This window comes from Myxine glutinosa, chromosome 4 (genome assembly GCF_964187855.1).
Source record: "Myxine glutinosa chromosome 4, kmMyxGlut1.1, whole genome shotgun sequence".
Classification (NCBI taxonomy): Eukaryota; Metazoa; Chordata; class Myxini; order Myxiniformes; family Myxinidae; genus Myxine; species Myxine glutinosa.
The window spans coordinates 96,220,370-96,246,527 of record NC_136264.1 but is presented as its reverse complement, the minus strand read 5'-3'; the positions used below and the strand labels follow the sequence as shown (position 1 = coordinate 96,246,527).

General features: G+C 42.8%; 1 protein-coding gene across 2 annotated transcripts in view; it reads left to right on the top strand.

Moving 5' to 3' along the window:
* The window catches only part of LOC137425928 (FERM domain-containing protein 4A-like), a 296,129-nt gene that overhangs the window by 201,859 nt on the left and 68,112 nt on the right, over nt 1-26,158 (top strand). For both annotated transcript variants that reach the window (XM_068114650.2, XM_078776193.1), the window contains exon 14: nt 4,618-4,751. In XM_068114650.2, coding sequence (XP_067970751.2) covers nt 4,618-4,751 — 134 coding nt within the window. The remainder of the gene's footprint in view (nt 1-4,617; nt 4,752-26,158) is intronic.

Here is a 26,158-nt window from a genome sequence, read left to right as displayed (position 1 = left end):
GAGACATACATCCTTTTACATAGATAAACTGAGAAAATACAAATGGAGAAAAGGACAACAAGAGTGATTTGACAGAGAATGAACGGTGGGGGAGTTTTGGAGGGTATGGAAGAGAATATAAAAGAGATGCAAGTTAACATGCAGGGGTGACATCATTTTCACATGTAACAACTAGATGGCCTGTAATAAAGGCAAGGAAATAGTGTTGTTTCTGCATAATGCATTTTTGGGTGGTCAGACGTCAAGGTCATGGAGCCCCATACACAACATGCATTTTAAGGCCATGTTCCCTGCTAGAGCAGGGGTTAGCCTTGCGGTCCCCATGACAATCTTCTCCATTTTGCCCTATTTTCTGCATCTCTCCTTGTTAACCCCCTTGCCCGCATTTCTTCTTCCACCATCTTTAGCCAAGTCTTTCTCGGTCTTCCCCGTCCTCTACTTCCTTCTACATTAACTTCCATCACTCTTCTCAACCAGTCACTTTCATCCTTCCTCAATACATGACCAAACCATCTCAACCTGTTCCTCTTCACAGCATCAATCACAGGCAATATTCCCATCATCGTTCGCAATTCATCATTTGTCTTCCTCTCTCTCAACGATACTCCGCACATCCATCGAACCATTCGCATTTCCACCCTTTCCAGCCTTCGTTGCTGCTCTACGTTCATTACCCATGTCTCGCTCCCATAAATCATAACACTTCTCACACATGCAGCATACACCTTTCCCTTCAGCTTCAGCGACACTCTCCTCCTCATCAGCACGCCACTCAGTTCCCGAAACTTCTTCCATGCACATCTCACTCGAGCAACCGTTGCCGAGTCTGATCCACCTTCTCCATTCAGCATGTCTCCGAGGTAGCAAAATGTTTTCACACCTTCCAGCTTCACGCTGTCTCCAAGATCCAACTCAACATTTCCTCCATCTGCAGCTCCCTCTGTGCACACCTTACATTTGAATGTAGCTGCCACACTGGTTAATGACCCTCTCAGACCACTACATTTTTGATGAACCCACTCAGCACACATTGTACATTGAATGGAGTTCACTCCGACACCCTTCCTGCACACAGCACACGGCCACTTCCCAGTTCTTTCCACCTCACCACATGCTTTACCACTTGCCATCACCTTTGTCTTTCCGATATTCACCTTCAGACCTTTTGTCTCCATACATTCCTTCCACTTGTTCATCTTTTCCTTCAGTCCATCCATACTTTCCGCAATCAACACCAGATCATCTGCATACAACAACTCCCACGGTAAACCTTCCTTTACGGTCTGAGCCAGCACCTCCATCACAGCTACAAATAGTAGTGGACTTAGTACCGACCCCTGATGCACTCCCACCTTCACCTCAAACTCACCACTGTTCCCGTCCTTCGTCCTTACAGCTGTGCGTGCTCTTTTGTACATTGCCATCACTACTCTGATAAACCATTCCTCCACTCCTAACTTCCTCAATGCCCATGTCATTACTTTGCGTGGAACCCTATCGAATGCTTTCTCCAGATCAACAAACCCAAAAAACAACTTCTTCCTCTTATCCATGTACTTCTCCTGCAACTGCCTCACAATGAAAAGCGCATCTGTCGTTCCTCTTCCTGGCATAAATCCAAACTGCATTTCGTCGATCTTCACTTTCTTCCTTATCCTCCTCTCCAACACCCTTTCCAATACCTTCATTCCATGCTCCAATAACTTTATCGCTCGGTACGAGCCACACTCCAGAGGGTCACCTTTCCCCTTGTATAGAGGGACGAGGGTACTCAGTTCCCAATCCACTGGAATGCGGCCTTCTTTCACCACCAGATTACAGATCTCTGTCATTCTCTTCACACCCCAACTTCCTGCTGCCTTCAACATATCTCCCACAACTCCCGTCGGCTCTCCCGCTTTTCCACTCTTCATTGCTTTTATCGCTTCCTCAACTTCCTTCTCAGTCATCTTCTCTGCCGGTCCTAAAACTGGGTTACTCTCTATGTTGCCATCCCATTCATTCTCTGTATTCAACAGCATTTCCATATATCTTTTCCATCTTCCTTTAATTCCATCTGGGTCGACAACGATTTGTCCCACTTCATCCTTCAAGCAACTCACCCCCATCACATCACACCTCTCTTTCGCTATGTGCTTTGCAATCCTGAATACTGCTTTCTGACCCTCTTCCGAATCCAAGCGTTCTCCGAACATTTTCCTACATGCCTCCTGCGCCTTTGCTACCTCTTTCTTTGCAGCCTTCCTGGCTGCCTTATAACTTTCATGCTCTGCTGTTTCTGCTCCCGTACCCTTCGCCTTCTGCCACTCTTTGAACGTCTTCCTCTTCTCGTCAATCATCTTTCCAACCTCAACATCCCACCACCATGTTTCCGAGTGCCTCGGTGGTCCTTTTGTCCATCCACATACCTCACCAACGGCTCCCAACAGACTAGCTTTCATTGACATCCAACCACTTTCAAGCTCAACCACATCATCCTCTACCCTACTCAGCCTCTCTTTTAATGCCTCCCTTACTGTCCCCTCTTTCAACCTCCACACCTTCATTCTCGGTTGGTACTTCACCCGCCGAGCTCTCCTCGCACCTTTCACCCTTATGTCGCAGACAACCAAGTGGTGCTGTGAAACAGCCTCCTCCCCCAGGATCACCTTTGTGTCCCGGAGGTGCCCCCTATCTCGCCGACGCACCATCAGGTAGTCAACGGTTGTCGTCGACCCACCTGACGTGTATGTAACAAGCTTATTGTCCTCTTTCTGGAACTGAGTATTACAAATCAACAAATCAGCTCCATCAGCAAACTCCAAAATCCTTTCACCTTCTCCATTTCTCACACCATATCCGTAACCCCCATGAACTCCCTCAAAACCATCCATACTCCTTCCCACATGTCCATTCAGGTCTCCTCCCACCACAACAACTTCCTCATCTTGCACGTTTTCCATCAGCTTCTCTATCGCACACCAGAACTTGTCCTTCTCTTCATCGCTTCGACCAACCTGCGGAGCATATCCCGAGATGACGTTCACCAAGAGCTTTCCAATCATCATTTTCACCATCATCAACCTGTCACTCACTCTAGTCACACTCACCACACTGTCTACAAACTCCTCAGAAAACAGGACACCAACACCATTCACGCCCTCCGGGCACCCTTGCCACACAAACTTGTATTTCTGTCCCTGCCTACCCTTCACCATTCTCACACCACTTCCCTTCCATCTCGTCTCTTGCACACAACATATGTCCACTCTTCTTCTGACCAATACTTCCACCACTTCTCCTGATCTCCCTGTCATTGTCCCCACATTCCATGTCCCAAACCTCAGAAACCGATCTCCACTTCGGGCTGCACCCTGCCCATATGTACTTGTGATTGTCATGGTTCTCTTTTTGAGGCAATGTTTTTATGGCCGGATGCCCTTCCTGACGCCAACCCTCTTAGTCGTCTCTTACGACATACAAGCCCCATACAAGGGTATATATTAGTACGCACGTACAGGGCTGACAAAAGGATGTTCGAGACGTGCATTGTGCACCTCCCACGGGCAATGTGCTTTCCTGTCTGGAGGTAAACTTTATTGTAATACTTGTCTCGCTCCACCTAGCATATGGCAACAGGCCAGAAACTCAAGCTTTGGAATCTGTTTGCTTATGTAAGCATATAAACCATCACAATTCCACCCGAATTGCTATATCGCGTGCATATTCTCCCCCAAAGTAGGGCGTGGGGGGACTTGGCTCAGAAGAGGATAGTGGGTAGAATGTCGGAGAAACAGCAATGGCATTGTGCATCTTCACCTTTTCTTCATCTCATCTTGGATCTGTTTGAACATGATGATGATGATGATGATGATTAAAACATTGTTTGGTTAATTTATTTCTTCACTGTTGTTTTGTGCCCCCAAACCTGCTTGCTTGGCAATGGCTGAATGGATAGACAAAGGTTTGTGCTTTTGATCTGCATTTCTATCAAACAGTGTAAGGTGAAGGAATCTATTTAAACGAACTTTCAATATGCACGTTTTTATCAGATAACCGACAGCAGGTTTAAAGCCTTATAAACTATTTAAAAATATATAATTTCTGTAATGTGACGTACATTTAATGTTCAGGAATATCCTGTTGAGAGTAAAATAAAATATGAACAGCAATTTTGAACTCTGGCGAACGTGGCTTTAGCCTCCATGTAAGATTATTTTCTCGCGCGTTTGGCAGCGATGGGATTATTTCCACCAAAGCAATAAGCTACATGCAATGTGTTCATTTGAAATCTATCTGAGATAAGACCCATACGGGTTGCTCAGGCTTTATATTGTCCTGCCAATTCGCTGAAAGTAGCCATTTATATCCTGTGTGTGTTAGCGGATATCGACTGGAGGTGGAGTATGGAGAATAGGGTGGGCTTGAAGAAAGAGAGATGAGGATGGAGTTGTATTAGAGTCATAGCGACGTCTAAGAATATTGAGTCCGTTTTTTATTTTATTTTATTGAAGAACTATATAATGAGAATAAGCTAGCAAAACTTGATCCTCTTAACATGGGAATTTTGTCTTTTACAAAAATCTAAATGTTAAGCAACCATTGTTAAATTAAAGAGTTAAAATTCTTTCCTGGCAGCTTCACTGGATACAGAAGGCTGTGTAATGGCCCAGAGAGACCTGCTATCTGCTTTGCGGCAGAAGAACGAGGGCCTGGAGAAGCAGCTGCAGCAGAAACTGGTCGAACTCAAGGAGCTTTGCTTGCAAGAACTGGTGAGCCAGCTATGTTGGTACTTAAAATGTTTTGCTGTTGGGAAGTTTCCGAGATAACAGAACCAGAGATTGTTATTCTATATTTTGCCATTAGTCATTTATAGTATTGTCAGGTCTTTGGGTTGTTGGTTTTTTATTTTTCGATGACTATCTTGTGAAACAAATGAGTTTCGAATTGCCCAAAAGAAAAGGCTCTGATAGTTTTAAGGCAGAAGCCGAAAGGCCTGGAGTCAGGCTTGGAAGGTGTCTGAGTATGAATCTCAGATTATTGTCCATGCCATGTGCAGTATTTGCAGTGAAAGGTGAGTTTTGCTGTGGGTGGGTGTTGGAGAAACATTGACTGACAAGTCAGACAGATTTCTCGGGTCTTTACCGTGACTTGTGACTTTTGCAGTAAATGGATGCTGAACGATAAGCAGTGTGTAATTCCCACAGAGACGGCTTGATCTTGTTCCACTGAAAGCAGGCCGACGCTAATCAGCATGGACAGCACAAACACATTGTTCCACATGACTAGTGGGGTAATGGACCCATGTTTGTATTCCTAAAGCTGGATTCTGCTTCACTCAACTCGAGGCTAGTGGTTAGGTGCAGGTAAAAGAATAGTGTTGAGATCTGCAGTGGCAAAGGCAGAAAGCAAGAGTTACTATTTTTCATGACCAGAGGTGTTGAAAATATTTCCTTATTTTATTGTATTTGATAGATTTGTTGCAATATTGTTTGTTTTAAATACAGAGATTAAGACTCATGGAAGAGCTGAACGACGTGGATATCTGTGAATCAAACCCAGACTAAACATCTCAGAAGCAAGGACACATCCATATTAACAATATTTTAATTAGATTAATGAACAGGATTCAATATTTATATTGATACATGTGGGAAAATTACATGCCCAGACCAGGAATCGAATCCAGGTCCTCTGGAAAACGGTACCAGTGCTCTGCCATCTGAGCTATTTTTGGCGACCCTGACTGAGCATGCAAATTTTCCCACACATATGATTGCCACTCTCTTTCCGTCAATGCTTCCGGGGCACTCGCTTCCAACCATAGGAGCACCAATGGCCTGAACACGAGAGGGTCTTCCTCCAATGGGAGGACAAATCCATGTCCTCTATTATAAACACCACTGGGGGCATAGTGAAGCAATTTGATTAATGAACAGCATTAAATATTTATATTGATACATGTGCATGTGCATGCAGAAAATATGGCAAAATGGAGAAGATTGTCATGGGGTCCGCAAGGCTAACCCCTGCTCTAGCAGGGAAAATGGCCTTAAAATGCATGTTGTGTTGTTTGTATTGATACATGTGGGAAAATTACATTCCCAGACCAGGAATCGAACCCAGTTCCTGGGTTCCTGGGTTCGATTCCTGGTCTGGGCATGTAATTTAACCACATGTATCAATATAAATATTTTAATTGGCTATACAGTAGCCTGGTGTTGGCTTAGTGGTTAGGGTGCAGGCGTGGGATCCTAGGATCCTGAGTTAGAATCCCGGTTGATCGATGAATTAACACCAGGGGGGTTGACTCAGCCTGTCATCCTTCCGAGGTCGGCAAATTGAGTACCAGCTTGCTGGGATGAATGATCCTGGTGTGTACCCCGATAGGTACACCGTATCCCTGCACATTGTAAGAGGCGACGAAGGGTTGGCGTCAGGAAGGGCAACCGTCCATAAAAACATTGCTTCAAACAGGGAACCATGATTGTCATGGGGCCCGCAAGGCTCACACCTACTTTAGCGGGGAAAAATTGCCTTAAAACGATCATTCATTCATTCATTCAATTGATTATTTTTATATTACTCTGGCCGCCATAAATTCATTTCAAAATGGCTGCCATAAATGAATGTTTGTACATAAAATTAGGTAACCCGGTTTTGCGGTCAAATTTTTCGGACCTTGGGTCATTAATTGGTCAAACATATACTGTTGGTTAATCGGGACAGACTTAAAGAAACACTTAGCATTTTGGTAGATGTAACACTTAACTTAAGAGATGTAGCATTTTGGTGTCCATGCCGGCCATTTAAAAAATGCTTGAATATATTTAGTTGCCAAACTGTCTTGTCATAGACACTCACAGTCAATATGGTACTTTAAACATAAGTTTTAAATGGAAAAATTTGACCGCAAAACCAGGTTACCCAATTTTATGTAAAAACATTAATTTATGGTGGCCATTTTTAAATTTCAAGGTCAAGGTGGCTATTTTGAATTTTCAAAGTTGTTCAGTTGAATTTGTCATGTCAGAAAACATATAATTAGACACCAAGATCATTGAAATTGGACAATCTTAACCGTATTAGTAAATTTGGCCCCCTGCCCAAAGTGCGTTGACCTTTTCATGCGTTTGTCCATAGCGCGATAACTAAAGTTCGCAGATAGGGCAAACTATGCCTTTTTTGATTCATTTTGACCAGACGAGTAATTTGGTATACGTTTCAAAAGGATTAGAATATTTTTCAGTTTTGACCCCTGTTTGACCTCATTTGACCCCTACCGAAAATTGCCCAACTTTGAAGAGGGCAGCCCAAGCCAAATTTGTTCAGTACCCTTCAGGCATGTCAAAAACACTTTCAAACCTTTGTTCCAGAGATTTGGTCATGGAACATTAGTACTGATCCTCTACTATATACATTTTTTATCGATTGCTGGTATCCAGTGGATACATGTACAGTACAGCACCTTCAAAAGTATTCACACCCCTTGACTTTTTCACATTTTGTTGTTACAACCTGAATTAAAAATGGATTAAATTGAGATTTTTTGTCACTGATCTACACATAATACCCCATAATGTCAAAGTGGAATTTTTTAATATAAATTTTTACAGAATAATAAAAAGTGAAAGCCAAAAATATCTAATTCACATATGTATTCCACCCCTCGAGTCAAAACTTAATAGAAGTGCCTTTGACAGCGATTACAGCTTCTTGGTCTTCTTGTCTTGGTATGTCTGTATCGGCTTTGCACATCTGGATTTGGGGAGTTTCACCCATTCTTCCATTCAGATTTGCTCAAGCTCTGCCAAGTCGGATGGGGAATGTCAGTGAACAGCAATCTTCAAGTCTTCCCACAGATTCTCAATGGGATTCAAGTTTGGGTTTTGGCTGGGCCGCTCAAGGACGTTCACATTCTTGTTCTGAAGCCATTCCAGTGTTGCTTTGGCTGTATGCTTGGGGTCATCGTAATGTTGGAACATAAATCTTTGCCGCAGTCTCAGGTCTTTTGCACTCTGAAGCAGGATCTCCTCAAGGATTTGCCTGGATTTGGCTCCATTCATTGTTCCTTCTATCCTTATAAGTCCCCCAGTCCCTGCCGCTGAAAAGCATTCCCATTGCATAATGCTGCCACCAACATGCTTATCGATAGGGATGGTGATGGATGGGTGATGAGCTGTGCTCAGTGTCTGCCAGATGCAGCGCTTTGCATTCAGGCCAAAGAGTTACATTTTCGTCTCATCAGACCACAGAATATTTTGCTTCATGCTCTCAGTCTTTCACATGCCTTTTTGCAAACTCCAGGCATGCTGTCATGTGCCTTTTCCTCAGGAGTGGCTTCTGTCTGGCCACTCTCCCCTAAAGCCTAGATTTATGAAGTGCTGCAGAGACTGTTGTCCCTCTCGGTCTCTAGCATATGCTCCACTTACATGTTCCAGTTACAGCAGAAGACATCGACGGAAATTGATCATAGTAGTCCATATATACACAAAGAATTAAGTTAAGCACCCCCCCCGTTTTCTTACAACCTCGCACATTACAAGTTTGTTGTCGTCAAAACAGTGTAATATACCCATGATATTGCTATATTTTCTGGAGAAGTGATATTATGGTCACATAAAAACATAACAATCATGCCGTTTTCAATAGTTTATTCTGAATAATTTAAGGTGAAATATTTTGGGAATTTTAGGCATATTTTCACCTCAATTTAAGTATGGAGCTATAGGTCCATCACGGACAGTGTGGATGACGTTTATGTTTTCTAACGTACAGTCATTGTTCTGAGAAGACCTCTAGCGATCTTTGCGTCAATAACGTGTGTAGGACCCACGTGATCGGATCACTGACTCAACCAATCACTTTTTTTCACTTTGATCACTCAATTTCATCAATGGATAATTGCTAATGTCATACCAATCATTATTTGATCTCACATACCTTAGAATATATGCCAATGTATACATATACACAAAGAATATATATTAGGGGGTGCTTACCTTAATTCGTTGTGTAGGGGTGCTTAACTTAATTCTTTGTGTATATATGACAAACTTTTTGTTTTGGCTGATGAACTTTCAGCAGATGCGGTATGCATTAAAGTATCCCTTGACAAGGTCCAACAAAAACTGGATGATGAAAAGGCTGCAATATCTGGTCATCGTACTGGACGTCTCCGATTTCATTACATGGAGATGATCGATGTGCTTCACCAATTCATGAAGTCAGAAAGAATGGGAAATTGGTAACTTCATCTCCAGTCGCTTCAAGACATGCTGCCATATTTTGCAGCTGCTAGGCACAATTTGTATGCAAAATCTGTGCACATTTACCCACAACAAATGATCAAACTAGAGAGCCTGCATCCAGATGTGCTTGCTTACTTCCAAAATGGACACCATGTTATTCGAAGGAGTAACCGATATTTGGCCAGGTTATCATTAGATTTTATTATCGAACAAGTGCTAATGAGAACCATGAAAACAACAGAAGGACTGACACATGGTCGGGGAATGGCGGAGTCTCAACACAAACAATGGCTCCTGTCTATACAAGCATGTGCTGATTTGAATTTTGCCATGCAGGAGGTAATGGATGCAGAATATCTGATAAGTGAGCAACACAAAATTTATACAAAAGCATAGCAGGCAAGAGATAACAAGGAAATAACTTGTCTCCTCAAGTTTCTTCTGGAAGGGAATCCTTTCTGTGCAGATGCGTATCTGCGTAATATCGCCACTGGTGTTACAGCTGACAAAACTGTAAATGCAGACAAAAGCAAAACAAGTGGGTTGTAAAATCCTCAAATCAATGGTGGGGAACAAAGTTATGGACTATATACAACACAACATGCATTTTAAGGCCATTTTCCCTGCTAGAGCGGGGGTTAGCCTTGCGGTCCCCATGACAATCTTCTCCATTTTGCCCTATTTCTGCATCTCTCCTTGTTAACCCCCTTGCCCGCATTTCTTCTTCCACCATCTTTAGCCAAGTCTTTCTCGGTCTTCCCCGTCCTCTACTTCCTTCTACATTAATTTCCATCACTCTTCTCAACCAGTCACTTTCATCCTTCCTCAACACATGACCAAACCATCTCAACCTGTTCCTCTTCACAGCATCAATCACAGGCAATATTCCCATCATCTTTCGCAATTCATCATTTGTCTTCCTCTCTCTCAACGATACTCCGCACATCCATCGAACCATTCGCATTTCCACCCTTTCCAGCCTTCGTTGCTGCTCTACGTTCATTACCCATGTCTCGCTCCCATAAATCATAACACTTCTCACACATGCAGCATACACCTTTCCCTTCAGCTTCAGCGACACTCCCCTCCTCATCAGCACGCCACTCAGTTCCCGAAACTTCTTCCATGCACATCTCACTCGAGCAACCGTTGCCGAGTCTGATCCACCTTCTCCATTCAGCATGTCTCCGAGGTAGCAAAATGTTTTCACACCTTCCAGCTTCACGCCGTCTCCAAGATCCAACTCAACATTTCCTCCATCTGCAGCTCCCTCTGTGCACACCTTACATTTGAATGTAGCTGCCACACTGGTATGGTATAAGTTATGGACTATATATTCAAGATAAAACAACATGCCACTATAGCCAATAAGGCTTCTGCTAAAATATATGGTGAACCCATCCTCGTGGATCCACAGTTATTACCCTGCACTCACGAAGCGAAAAGCGGCGTTAAGCATTCAGGTACGTACGTGTCTGCATTTAAGTAAAGTAAAGTGTGTGCCGTGTTAGCATTTTAAAAATTCATTTTCTCGGCAACTGTTGGTCCGATTGACATGAAATTTTCACCATAGGAGGGCCTCCTCCTGTAGAATATTTTAATGATAATCATGACGTCATAGGTCACGTGTTACAGGCGCCATCTTTGAAAAACCGAAAAACTTTGCACCTCCATATCTCCGAAAGCGCTGAATAGAAAAAATTGAGACATGGCTCATTGTCAAGTACTCACCATGGGGAATAAGATATGTTGATGATGATGTCATCGTTGCCTTAATTATGACGTCATAATTCGACAAGTACAACACTTGATCTGATCAGTATGGAAAAAAAATTCCTCTGCAACTGTTAGTCCGATTGGCACGGAATTTTCAGAATATGAGCGGCTCTTCCTGTGGAATATTTAAAATGATAATTATGACGTCATATGTCACGTGGTACAGGCGCCATATTGGAAAAACCGAAAAACATTGCACCTCTATATCTCCGAAACCGCTCCATGGAAAAAAACTGAAACATGGCTCATTGTTAAGTAATCCGCTTGGGGAATAACATATGTTAATGATGATGTCATCGGTACTTTAATTATGACGTCATAATTCGACAAGTACAATGCTTGATTCGATCAGTATGAATTTTTTTTTCTCTGCAATTCTTGGTCAGATTGACACGAAATTTTCACCATAGGAGGGTGTCCTCCTGTAGAATATTTCAATGCTAATCATAACGTCATAGGTCATGTGGTACAGGCGCCATCTTGGAAAAACCGAAAAACGTTGCACCTCTATATCTCCAAAACTGCTCTAAGGAAAAAATTGAAACGTGGCTCATTGTAAAGAACTCCATATGGGGAATAGGTGTTGTTAATGATGACGTCATTGGTACCATAATTATGACGTCATAATTAGACAGGGACAACACTTATTCTGATCAGTTTGAAATTTATTGAGCATGATCAATGCAACACTTATATTAGAGAATACAAATTTATGATTTCATCGCTCCCGTGGTCTGGCAGCCATATTGGATCAAAAAAAAGAAACGTTCAAAAACAGAAGAGTTGGCTCACACCAAGTTGACTGCGCAGGGTAAGTATTCTATGAATACCATCCAGTTATTTCAGCATTTGGTAACAGCTTCCACTGAAGTCACCGACAATAGAGCAGATTATATTAATAATATAAGCTGTGCATCCAAGCATCATCTTTATTTGAGTCATCAGGACGTCTTTTAAAGACAAACAAGCCAACACTGGCTGACGCATTTTAGACTGCTGGAAGCGGCGCTGACATGCCTCTGCCATCAGAAGGAGAAATGAAGTACCTCCTTGATGGTGGCTCACTACTATGACTGCCATAGCCACGTGATACTACATTTGACACTGTCTGCAAGATGTACGTTGACTATTTTTACAAGAAAGTACAAATAACCCATCATTGTTTTTTTTGATATGGAGCAGGTCCATCTATGAAGGATATAATACATCTCTGTCGATCAGGAGGTACTACCGGTCTCCAAGCCAACTTTGCCGGGGGTATGCCCATCAAAATGAAGAAGGAACTCTTACAGTCACGTGAAAAAGTAAGTACACCCCATGTAAAGTTTTGACTGTTTCAACATATTTCAACATACAGCTATTTGATCTTCATTTCAACAATATTGACAGATAAAGGTGATATAATATAACAAATATCATGAAACATTTACATTTTGTTGTCCATTGTATAATTTAAATAAGCATAAATACAAATTTCGCATGTGGAAAAAGTAAGTACACCCTTGGCTCTAATAGGTGGTATTGCCCCCTTTGGCAGAAACAACCTCAAGTAGGCGTTTCTTATAACTGTCTACCAGTCTCTGACATCGACTGGGAGAAATTTTTGCCCACTCCTCCATGCAGAATTATTTCAGCTGTGCGATGTTTGAGGGGTTTCTTGCATGCACAGCTCGTTTCAAATCCCCCCACAACATCTCGATGGGATTTAGATCCAGGCTTTGACTTGACCATTCCAGAACCTTCCATTTCTTCCTTTTCAGCCATTCCTTGGTGGATTTACTGGTATGTTTAGGGTCATTGTCATGTTGCAAGGTCCACCTTCGTTTGAGCTTCAACTTTTCGACAGATGGCCTCACATTATCCTCAAGCACCCTCTGGTGCAATGAAGAATTCATAGTGGATTCTATGATGGTGAGCTGCCCAGGCCCTGATGCAGCAAAGCTGCCCCAAACCATAATATTTCCACCACCATGCTTTACAGTTGGTATCAGGTTATTGTGTTCAAATGCTGTCTTTGGTTTTCGCCAAACATGTCTTCTGGTACTGTGGCCAAATAGCTCTACCTTTGACTCATCTGTCCAGAGCACATTGTTCCAGAAGTTCTGGTCTTTGCCTCGGTGTTCATTGGCAAACTTTAGTCTTGCCCTGATGTTCTTTCTGGACAGCAAAGGTTTCCTCCTGGCACACCTGGCACTTCTCCTCCTGGCACTTTGACATCAACAGTGGCAAGAGCTACCTGTGGGTCCCGATGATGACATTCTGGGGTTCTTAGAGACTTCTTTCAGCATCTTGCGGTCTGCTCTGAGGCTGAACTTGCTGGGGCGGCCTGGCCTGAACAAGTTGGCAGTTGTTTGGAATCTTCTCCACTTGTAGATGATCTTCCGGACAGTCGAATGATTGATTTCAAATTGTTTGGAGATCTTTTTAAATCCCTTCCCAGACTCGTAGGCATCTATAACCTTCTTTCTGAAGGCCTCAGAGAGCTCTTTTGATCTAGGCATGGTGAGGCCGCACACTTCAACAACAAAGAGCAAACCAAACTAAATGTCTGAGGTTTAAATAAGACAGGTACCTCCAAGATCCTCTCAAACGATGTTCTAATCATTCGCACCTGAGCTGGTGCACCTGATTCTAATTTTAGGTATTTGAAGTAGTGATAAATGTCGGGGTGTACTTACCTTTTCCACATGTGAAATTTGCATTTGTGTTTATTTAAATTATACAATGGACTACAAAATGTAAATGTTTCATGATATTTGTTATATTATATCACCTTTATCTATCAATATTGTTGAAATGAAGATCAAATAGCTGTCTGTTGAAATATGTTGAAAAAGTCAAAACTTTACATGGGGTGTACTTACTTTTTCATGTGACTGTATACAACAGTACAAACAAACAGAGGTTCATTATCATGCTCAGTGAGAAGCTACAAGAAAGTATGTGCAAGACTGTTCATGCAGAAAGTGATGCAGATTCGTTAATTGTCCTGACAACGGTAGAACCTGCTTCAACCTGTGCTACGACCGTTATCGGAGAGGACACGGACCTCTTGATATTGCTTTGCTTTCATGCTGACTCCACTTCCTTCGATCTGTTCCTTAGGCCAGCGAAAAAGCAATCCAACAAGACTCAGAAAATCTCGAACATTCACTGGCTGCCCAGTGCTGTGTGTCCACAGACGTGCAACTTGCTTCCATTTGTGCATGTAGTCTGTGTCTGTGATGCAACCTCACGCCTGTATGGCATTGGGAAAGGGGTTGCTTTGAAGAAGCTGAGGAGCAATACTCATTTCAAGAAGCAGGCAGAAGTATTCTGCCAAGTTGGTAGCATCCACAGATGAGGTCACCTGAGCTGGAGAAGAGGCGCTTGTCTGCCTGTACAACGGTACCCCAGGTGATGGACTGGATGCACTGCATTACCGGCAATTTTATGAGAATGTTTCTGCAAGTACCTCTTCTGTGCAGGTTCATGCCACCAACAGCTGCAGCAGCACGATATCACAGCACCCGTACATGTATATATCCAAGTTCAGCGGTGGATGTGCAAGCTCTTGGATCTAGAAGAGTGCGGATGGGTATTGATCCATGGTCGACTTGAACCACGAACAACAGATTTTCCACCAGCTCCAGAAGCTCAACTGAAGGTGATCAAATGCAATTACAATACGGACTGTAACGCAAAACGGTGTTCCTGCAAAAAACGTCATCTGGAATGCTCAATAGCATGGAGTGAGTGCAAGGGAACTGGTTGCGCAAACTCACCCTTACCTTATATGGTAAGGATGAAGAACATGGATGAATGTTATGGAGTGAAAATGACAACATGGATGAAGAACTGTTAAATGTCACGTATGGAGTGAAAATGACTGTTTATTTGCAGATTTGTAGATTTGTAGATTTGTAGCTGTTTTTGCTAACAAACAAAGTTATCTGGTGTTCACTTTTAATATTAATGTCTGTTCCAAATATATGGCACCATGCATGTTAGGCTTATAATTAATTAATTTACTATATCAATGTAACACAGTAAAAATAAATTATTTTGCAATTAGTTCAAGGTTGACCTTTTTTCTTGTTTCTTGTTTGATTGACTGGACAAATTTTTTCCCCCTTTTTAAGGCTATTTCCCCTGCTATAGCAGGGTTTAGCCTTGTGGGCCCCATGACAATCATAATGGTTCCCTTTTTGAGGCAATATATTTATGGCCAGATGCCCTTCCTGACGCCAACCCTTTAGTCGTCTCTTATGACATACAGGGATACAGTGTACCTATTCTAAACCAGGGCACACACCAGCACATTCATCCCAGCAAGCTGGTAATCAATTTGCCAACTTCGGAAGGATGACAGTCTGAGTCAACCCCCGTGGCGTTAATTCAACGATCGACCGACTGGGATTCAAACTCAGGATCCGAGGATCCCAAGCCAGCACCCTAACCGCTAAGTGAACACTAGGCTGCTAGATTGACTGGACTAAATGGAGAAATAGACAAGAAACAGACAGAGAGCATAAATTAGGGGGTGTACGAACAGAATGCAACAGACTAAGTTAAGTAGACAAAGGCCATTTGAGCAGACAGGAATAGCAGGCAGAATGCAAATGTGTGGAAAATAGAAAAGATTGTGAGTAGGGAGGGATCAGAGATAGCAGGATATAGCTATCACCAACTTCCAATAATGGAATGCGACTGGGCTCAAGTCTCAATAAGGCGATTCCTCAGGAAGAGGTTTATTTTTATATAAACAATACAAGGAAATACAAGCATGCCTTGGCACAGGATGAAGCCATTTGGCCTATAATGCCTGTGTCATATCTGGACTCCATCAAGTTGATCTATCAATTTATTTATAGAGTTTGTAAATAAATCCCATTTTCACCATTAACTTAATCTACCCAAGGTTGTGGCTGCCAAAGAGCCAACAGTGCCTTTCCAAAAGAGCAGACCATTGCATTCTGGTACTTTAGCCAAATTTAATATGCACGTTTAAAATTTCTAGCCATAACTTTTAAAAGTGCGTGTATTTGCAAATTGATTAAAGGGATGTCGATGCTAATGTTAATTAATTTGATGGTGAAAATGTGATCTCAATATATTTGATGTACCATACTCTTCGCAGAGTCTTGTGCTGCCGAAGCAGTTTCTTGGCAAGGGTTATGCTGGGGGGTTTGCCATTGCCTTCCCAGCATTGTTTGTCCATGCTCCATCCTTTCAAATGCTGAGCGTGAAGCAAAAAAAGTATCACGTACCATTCCTCTGCCATTGATGAGAAAAGTTCAAATGGTGAATTTATGGCCTGGACAGAGATAGAAAGTCTGTCTGAAAGTTTTAAAGTCTTTGGGATGACTCTGCTGGGGTTCAAACCACCGACCTCCCAGACTAAGAGTGGACGCTCTAATTGATTATACCACTGGGTCTGCTTTTTTTTGTATATGTAGACATGCCAAACCAATTGATTAAGTTAACAAATCTGAGCACAGAACTCATAATGCTGAAATCCCTCATTCAAATCCAATGTATGGTGCTGATTTGTCCATCGTCTTCTAATATCCTTGTCATGCACTTGATATAGGTACAAACTCCTTGATGAGCATTAAATATGGTAAAATGAACGAGGTGGGGATATGGCGTAGGCGTGATGAGCCAACTGGCCTTCTCCTGTGTCTATGATTCCTTGCATTTAAAGTTTGTTTTTATTGTCATTTCCCAAATCTGTACGCATCGGGTGTCGTATGAAAATTAAATTTCCTACTGAAGAGGAATTTCTCTGGATATGGCACAAAAATAATAATAATTATTATTATTATTACTGTTGAATAAATCTTTACGAGTGAAGAGCTGGTCCTTACGGATGTAGTATCCTGTGATGCGAACATGTGTAGTTAGCTAAAGAATGTGTGGAACGGGTATGCGTGAATAAAGGGTCGTGAAATCGCATCTTCTCCATTTACCCATGCGTGGGTGCTGGAATATTTCTGCACGATATCGCTTGTCCAGTGCACAGCAACAGATGGGATAATTCTTCCAGAATCATGGCCACATTAATAGCCCCAGTATTAGCGTATTTCGTGTTACTTGTAATACCCTCTCCTACCGAAAGGGGAGCTATGACATACATATTTATGTAGTTTTTTTTTTTTGTGTACACGATCGAGGCTCGTGTAAGAGCTAATATTAATAACATAAAAAACAAACTGACACAAAAAATATGATCAAGGGAGCGGGAGATAAGATGGGGGGAGAGAGAGAGGGAAGCACACAAGTACAACAGCAGAGAACAGGGACGTCGGGAGATCTGTGGGAGGGAGAGGGCTTGGGGAGACGGCATGGGAAGGGGGGGAGGTATAAAACACATGGACACTGCTCGGACTTCCAAGAAAGAAGTCGGTATTTCAAAAAAGTGGATCTGGGGTGAAATAACGGGGGTAGAAAAGATCAAGGTTTTGTATGTGGGAAGATAAGAGATGGTGGTGAACAGCTGTTTTAAAGACCTGGAGGGAGGAGTGGGATTGAAGAAAGTAAGGCGGTTTGTTCCAGAGGTGGGAGAAAAGAGGAATGAAAGAGTGAAGGTGAGCAGAGAGTCCTGATTTTGGCAGTTTTACCATAAGAGGGTTGCTGACAGATCTTGTGTGTCCTGTAGGAATATTTGGCAGACTGAGCACAGACAGAGCTGGGGGAGCCTGGCCGGAGAGGAGTCGGTAGAAGACAGAAAGTCCACCAACTGCCTGCGGTGAGTGAGTGAAAGGCCCTCGGAGTTAGCTTCATCGCGAGAGATTCCAATAATTCTGAAAGCTTCAATTTCAACAGCGTGAAGCCGAGCTAGGTGTGAGGCAGGAGCACCGGCCCAGGGGGGAGAACAGTATTCCATTGAGTTGCGGATGAAAGCCTTGTATGTGGTGGGGATCTCAGGTGTGCCAAGGAAGGACTTCACACGACGAAGGATGCCCAGTCGGCGAATGGCTTTGGAGACCAGTTTGGAAATGTGGTTTTCCCAAGAAAGATCATGGCAGATAGTGAGACCCAAACGCTTGAGTGACAGAACTTCTTGGAGAGGATTGTTCAGAAAGGAGATGGGAGGGTTGTCCAGTCGGTCTTTTCAGAGAGACATAGTGAGAGTGTGAGATTTGTCAGGATTGAAAGACATGTTCCACTTGTTTAACCAGTCTGTGATTTTGTCCATGCCTGCAGAGTGTGAGGAGGCTGCAGACTGCCGATCTGAGGGATGAGGTATGGAGAGGCAGAGAGTGGAGTCATCAGCAAAGAGATAGAGAGGATTTTCAAGAGAGTCAGAGAGATCATTGATGAAGACCAGAAAAAGCACAGGGCCCAGAACACTGCCTTGGGGAACTCCAGCCTGAACAGGAAGGGGAGATGACAGAAACCCATTCACGGCTACACATTGACTATGACCAGAGAGGACGTCCGCAAGCCATGCATGGAGATTTCCATGGATACCATCGGAGGAGAGTTTGGTGAGCAGAGCGGGGTGCCAGACCGTATCGAAGGCACGTGATATGTCAAGGGAGACAGCTCTAATTTCCTGTTGGACATTGAGGACCTCCATCCATTGTTGAGACAGCAGAAGCAACATATCCAGAGTAGAGTGACCTGGTCTGAAACCAAATTGATGATCAGAGATCAAGCCATTGGAGAAGAGGAAGGATTTGATATCCGAAGCAATGATGGATTCCATGACTTTGCTGATAATTGGGAGAAGGCTGATTGGTCTGTAGTTGCAAGGATCTGTTTTTGCACCTTTTTTGTGTAAAGCGGTAATTTTGGCTGATTTCCAAGCTGATGGCAGATGACCTTTAGCAAAAGAGAGGCTGCAGAGAACAGAGAGAGGGTGTGATAGAGCGCAGAGCAGGATTTTAGGACCCGTGGGCTGATGCCATCTGGTCCAGTTGCAGAATCGGAGTCGAGGATTGACAGAAACTTCTAATTTTTTTCAGAAACTAATTGGGTTCTTCTTCCTACACTGAACCCCAGGAATATTGTATATTTGGGATCCCCTAAAAACTTTCCTGTGTCGACCCCAAGTACAGTGGTTTCGGAGTAAATAGAAGTCAAAACAAACAAACAAGAAGACGCCATGCAAACCACGATACTTGCAAAATCCATCCCTACCCCCCAAAAAAAGGTTGCCATTGATCTATCAAATTGTCGATTTCATCAAGATTAAGATTGATGATCTTGATCAATGCTTGGGTCAATAGGATGAAGAGTGACAATTTTTCAGATGAAAATTGATGATTTCAGATTTTTGACCTAGAGTTGACCTTTGGCCTTTTAACCTCGAAAATAGTTGGTTTCCCAATTCAGTGAGGCACTATGCAAATGCTGTTAAATGTTCAAGTCAATAGGATGAGAATTGATGATTTTCCTGATGAAAATGGATGATTTTCCAGATTAAAATTGATGATTTTGCAAGTTTGCCCTTGAGTTGACCTTTGATGTTTTGACCTTAAAATAGTTTAATTCCCAATTCAATGAGGCACTATGCAAATGCTTTTAAATTTTCAAGTCAATCTGATGAAAATTGATGCTTTTTCAGATGAAAATTGATGATATTAGAAGTTTGATGTTGAGTTGACCTTTGGCCTTTTGACCTCAAAAATAGTTGGTTTACCAATTTAGTGGCTCAATGTACAAATGCTGTTCAATTGTCAAGTCAATCGGATGAAAAAAGGCGATTTTAGAAATCTGACCTCCCGATGACCTTTGACCTCAAAATCAATAGGCTTCTCAATTGTGACGACCTCTACAACTAGGTGAAGTTTCATGACGATCAGTTTAGAATTGTGACCTGAAGGCGAGTGACAGACAGACAGACAGAATAACAAACGCAACCGACCAATATACTTGAAAAATATTCAATTTTGCAAGTAATAAACCGATATTTCTCAAATTGTAATTGAATACTACTTTCGATTGTTAGAATCACAGTCAAATATGTATTCACTGTTGCCACAATCACACTGCCAACTTGCTGCTATCCTCTCCCAAACCAGACTTAATTCCTGATTATATCCAGAGAGACTCCATTAATATATATATATATATATATATATATATATATATATATATATATATATATATATATACGTATATATATACAGGGTGATTGAAAAGTAACTCCCTATTTTAAAATATTTAGAAATTATTTATTTATTGTAATATTTTTCTCAAATTTTTAGTGTTTGTTCCTTAATGTATGAGAATTTAATCTTTGTTGGTTTTTTTTCAGATTATTTTTTGTTTGAAATTCGGAAGCCCTACAAACATGGCTGGACATCTTACCCTGCAGGAGCGTGCCCAGCTAGCGGCACGTTACGAAGTTTGGAAATCCGTTGTTCAAGTGCAAAGATGGTGGAGGACCATTAAAGGAGCACATGCTCAAGTTGAGGCAAAGACGATCAAGAATTGTCATGCAAAACTCATGGCTACAGGATCTGTATCTGATACTCGAAGAAGCGGTCGCCCTTCCAAGTCCAGTGACCCGGAGACAGTGCAAGCAGTTCAATAAATGTTTACACATAGCCCAAGAAAGTCAATTCGACAAGCAGCAAGGGAAAGTGGGCTCTCCTTTCACACAGTACGAACTGTGCTCAAAAAGGAGCTTAAATGGCATGCTTGGAAGCCGCACTACTGTCAAGCACTCTCTGCTGAAGACTGCGACATTCGCATGGAGTTTGGGGAGGTGATGCTGGCTTGGTATGAAGATTGGTCTGATCTCTTTAAAAATATCCTCTGGTCTGATGAAGCGGTATTTCACATCGGTGGGTTTGTGAACCGTCACAACTGCTATTACTGGGCAGGAGGAGATCCTCGTGTTATTTCTGAAAAAACGCAATATCGGCCCAAGGTAACGGTGTGGTGTGGAATGACTTCGGAAAGGATTGTAGGTCCCTTCATTCTTCGCGATACCATGAATGCCAAAAGGCACCTCACAATGCTGCAAGACGAAATCTGGCCAATTATCAGTGCTTCGGAGAATGTTGAAGATTTGATTTTCATGCAAGATGGCGCTCCTCCACATTTTGCTATTGTTGTTCGTGAATGGCTGAATGCCCACTTCCCTGGGAGATGGATGGGTCGTCGTGGTCCATATGAGTGGCCAGCCAGGAGCCCTGACTTAACACCATGTGACTTTTTTCTTTGGGGTTGGGTAAAAGAGCAAGTCTACTGTACCAAACCAACGACTTTGGAAGAACCTGAAGGGTGAATACGAGAAATTATGTCTTCCATCCCACAAGAGTTCCTGGTGAAATCAGTTGACGTGGTTCCCGGGCGGCTTGAGAAGCTGGTGGCGTATTCTGGTGCCCATATCGAATTTTAAATAAAACCTCATGCTATACGCTTTCTTCTTATATCCATTTCTTGTAAAAGTTATAGTTAAGAAATAAATTATAAGTATTTTAAAATAGGGAGTTACTTTTCAATCACCCTGTATCAAAAATCACCCTGTATCAAAAAAAAGGTAATCCGAATTCAAGGGGTTAATATGCAAAGGTTATTTATTTTGACAATTTACATGTGGTTTACTAATTAAGAGCAGATCCTCAGCTTTCCATTGATACCTTCCATGCATCATTGCTGTCACACATGACAGAGTACATGTTCATTGAAAATGACAAGTTCAAATCACATTTTTACAAGTTTGGCTAATCGATGCAAGTCAGGATAATTGGTGCAAAATGAACGTCAGATGTGAACTTTTCTCAGGAATGATTGGCCTTTATGCACCCACGCCTTCAACATGTCCACCTCCCCCTTTCAACACAAAGCTCACAGCGGCAGAGCATGCCCTGAACTGCTCGTCTCACCATAGCCGGGTCATTGCGCAAAGCATCCACTTCATGTCGAATATGGCCCTGCAATTCGTCAAGATCACGGGGAGGAGTTACGAACACCTTGTTCTTTAAATGTCCCCAAAGGAAATAATCACATGGTGTGAGGTCAGGTGATCTTGGCGGCCATTCCACTGCATGGTTGAGGGCGATGACTTGGTCTTCAAATAGTTCCCTCAGTCGATCTCGGACAGCGATAAGACAATGTGCTGGGGCGCCGTCTTGGGCCCACCAGAGATATCTGAAGACACCACGAACCTGTCGCTCAAAGTTCTCCTCCAGCTGCGGTAAAACTTCATCATTGATCATCTGCAGATACCTGTTACCATTGACATTCCTTTGAAAGAAAAATGGTCCAATGACCTGACCACTTCCACAAAGTCCCAACCAAACATCCACTTTTGTCGATTCATGTTGGTGTCAAAATTAAATTGCGGGGGTTGTCCTGTCAGTGCATATTCAAGAACATTATGGGTATTGACCTTGCCGTCCATGGCGAAAGCAGCTTCGTCACCGATAACGAGATACCGCAGGAAATTGACATCTGCTTCGCAACGTGCTATCAACCATCCGGCAAGCACCAGCCTCCTGGCAAAATCCCCTGGTGTAAGTTGATGCCGGATGTGAATCCGATATGGATGTTGGTGGAGGTCCAGTCTTGTGATTCGGTTGAATGTTGCCGAAGGCAATCCCGTCCCATTTCGTCTTGCGCTGGTATCCCTGGGATGCTCCAAAACTTGCTGCCTTACTGCTGCAATGTTCATTTCCGATCGCCCAGTGCGCCTCCTACCAGAATTCTCCTTGTTGCGGTTGAGGCTGGTGCCATGCTCTTTGTATTTTCTAACATTCGCCCAGATGGTTTTGGCTGCTGGAGGCTCCTGTTCTGGGAAACATTCCCTGAACGAATCATGAGTTCGCTGCAAACTTCCAGTTTGGTGAAAGGTTGTAACCACAAAGGTCCGCTGTTCAGTCGTAAGTTGAACCATCTTTTCAATGACTTAGAGTCTTAGACTGTCTCTAAACCCATACACTGTAGGTCCATCTTAAATACCCATCTTAAACAAAGGATGATGCAACCGACGATTACCAGACCAGCTTAACAATTTTACATAATCAACTTGGCAGTCGACAAGTAATGTGTCCATTCCAAACTGTCTTGCATCGATTAGCCAAACTTGTAAAAATGCGACTTGAACTTGTCATTTTCAATGAACATGTACTCGGTCATGTGACAGCAATGATGCATGAAAGGCATCAATGGAAAGCTGAGGATCTCCTCATAATTGGTAAACCACATGTAAATTGTCAAACTAAATAACCTTTGCATTTGAATTACCTTTTTTTTGATGCGCACTGTGTATATATATATATACATATATATATATATATATATATATATATATATATATATATATATATATATATATATATATAGATATATAGATATATAGATATATATATATATATATATATATATATATATATAATTTTTTTTTTTTAAGGCTTGGGCACAAGCTGTTCTACCAAAGTAACTCAGTGCTGCTTGCAATTGTTACACAAACGGCATTTCTGATTTAAGTCGCCAAAACTAGTTTTCAGTGAACAGCTTTAAGATTGTACTTTGTAGCAATCTTCACAATCGTTGTAAAATTTCAATTACCCCAGATCGACTGTGCGCATTGTGGTCCCGGGTGGTTGGGCTTTAACGATTGTGGAGCTTATCCAATTTGTGGGTGGAATTTGCACTTCTTCTTCCAGGTATCTCTGTGGGAGAATTGCCCATTTAGCTCATGCATCCTTTTTCCTTTCCCACTCTCCAGTATCGAGTGATAAATCGGTCAACACTGAACCTCCATGATTTGATTGCCATATACACGAGCTGCACACCGCCACATGTGCAGTAAAGAGAGTTCAGCGTGGTGTGACCAGGAAGACACGTTACAGGATATTCAGATTAATGAGGCTGTACGTCTGTCATGCTGCCTCATCCATATGTATTCCGTAGGGTATTTTCCCTGTTACCTCTGAAATTACAGATCTGACAGGATGTTGCACTTGCAGAGCAAATGCAATCGCTGTCTATAGTTTAAGTTTATTTTCTACTGGACTATAAACTGTTGGATCGATGCTTCGCAGGAAAGATGTTACATCACAAGGTGCATCGTGCCTCCGATGAATGTTAAGCTGAGTGTCCCATCTACTGGCATTAGCTGTTGATTGTTAATGATCCTACAGTGTCTTCCCTGAGGATTTGAAAAGTTATCACCAGCACCCTGAACAAATGATAATGTACTGCTGCCTTCAGTCAAATGTCAGGCCTAGCCAAGCGGTTCATGAAATACTTGGAACAAAAATCTTCCGTCCATGACTAAACCCTCAAGAAGGGTTTGAAACCCTTCCACAGAAACCCAACTCCAAACTCCCTCACTCTCTTCAATCCCACTCCACCCTCCAGGTCTTTAAAACAGCTGTTCACCACCATCTCTTATCTTCCCCCATCCAAAACCTTGATCTTTTCTACCCCTGCTAATTTCACCCCAATTCCACTTTTTTGAAATACCAACTTCTGTCCTGGAAGTCCTTGGTGTCCTTGTGTTTAATACTTCTCCCACCCCCCCCCCCCCCCCACGCCTCCTCCCCCCAAGCCCTTTCCCTCCCACACATCTCCCTGCTCTCAAATGTTGTGTTTGTGTGCTTCCCCTTCTCTCCCCATCTTGTCTTCCGCTCCCTCTTTTTATATACAGACTTGGCATTTAATATGGAATTTTTTTTTTCTTGACTTGGATTTACTTTCTTAACTCAGTATATAAATCTGGTGAGTTTCTTTTACACTTTGGTGATTTATTTGTTAAAAGAACCATGTCACTGATTGTCTGTCACAGCAAGAAGTCAACAACAGGATTATATCACAGGTGGCGTGGCAAAATGTACGGACAGTTGCATTTGATGATTGGCTTCACAGTCGGGTATACAAGGGTTGTTGCGTTCTGTATTAGTGGAAAACAACTGCTGCACGTCTCCAAAAGTTCTTGCCGCTTCCTCTGGAGATGGTCCGTCGACTCGACAATGCTGTTTGTCATGGAGTGGTGGCTTTACGAAATTACGGCATGAAACAGCGTGCTATTGCTCGGCAGTATGGCATCACTCAAGGTCCGGTGTCAAATATCCTGAAACGAAATGCTCAGAGGGGTGTCCCTACTCCAATACCGAGGCCAGGACGTCCCCGCAGAACCACAAGGAGGGATGATCGCCAGCTGCACCGGTTAGTCCGCAATGGCCGTACCAAGTCAGCTAATCGGCTTAGGGCTGAGTGGCAGCAACTGACAAATGTGCCTGTATCCAGAAGGCTAGTCAACCAACGACTGGTTCAAGCAGGCTATCGTGCCAGGCGTCCCCCTGAGAAAGCCACGCCTGACCAGACAACACTGCCAGCGCCGATTGCAGTGGGCCAGAGAGCACCGTCAATGGCAGCCAGGACACTGGAATCACGTGATCTTCAGTGACGAGTCTAGATTTCTGGTCTATCGTTAAGATGGCCGCGTCCGAGTGCGCAGACAAGTGCATGAAGCCTACAACAAAGATTGTATAGTGCCAAGAGTCCAGGCTGGAGGTGGTGGGGTGACCGTTTGGGCTGCTTTTCATGCAGAGGGCAAAACTGACCTGGTTGTTCTGAATGGAAACCTGAACCAGTTCAAGTACAGGGCCATTCTGGAAGAAAGATTGCTTCCATTTGCTCGTGCAGCCTTTCGAGGAAACTTTGTCTTCCAAGATGACAATGCACGGCCTCATCGTGCTCGCATGATCCAACACTTTCTTGCTGACCGTGGTGGAGAGCATATGGAGTGGCCTGCCATGTCCCCGGATATGAATCCGATAGAGAACTTGTGGGCAGAATTAACGCGTCAAATCGACCACTTGGTCCAGCAGCCGACATCTGTGCGTGAATTGCAGCAGGCTATTGTCACTGCATGGCAAGCGATTCCTCTCCAAACCTTGGCAAATCTCGTGAACAGCATGCCTCAACGTGTACGTGCTCTCCTGAATGCTCGTGGGGGTTACACGAAGTACTGAACTGTAATTTTACTGTCCGTAATCCCAGTCGTAATTTAACTTTCGTTTTTGTTAAAAAAAAATTTGGCTAATGTGCAAAATAAAGAGATACTTCTGGAAAACGTACAGAAGTTTAACACAGTACTGTCCGTGAATTGAGTTCGATATCAGTTTACATCACTTTCAAGGATCAATTTATTTGTTTCGAAATGTCAAATGTGGTTTTTCTTTCTTCTAAAGGTCACATTAACA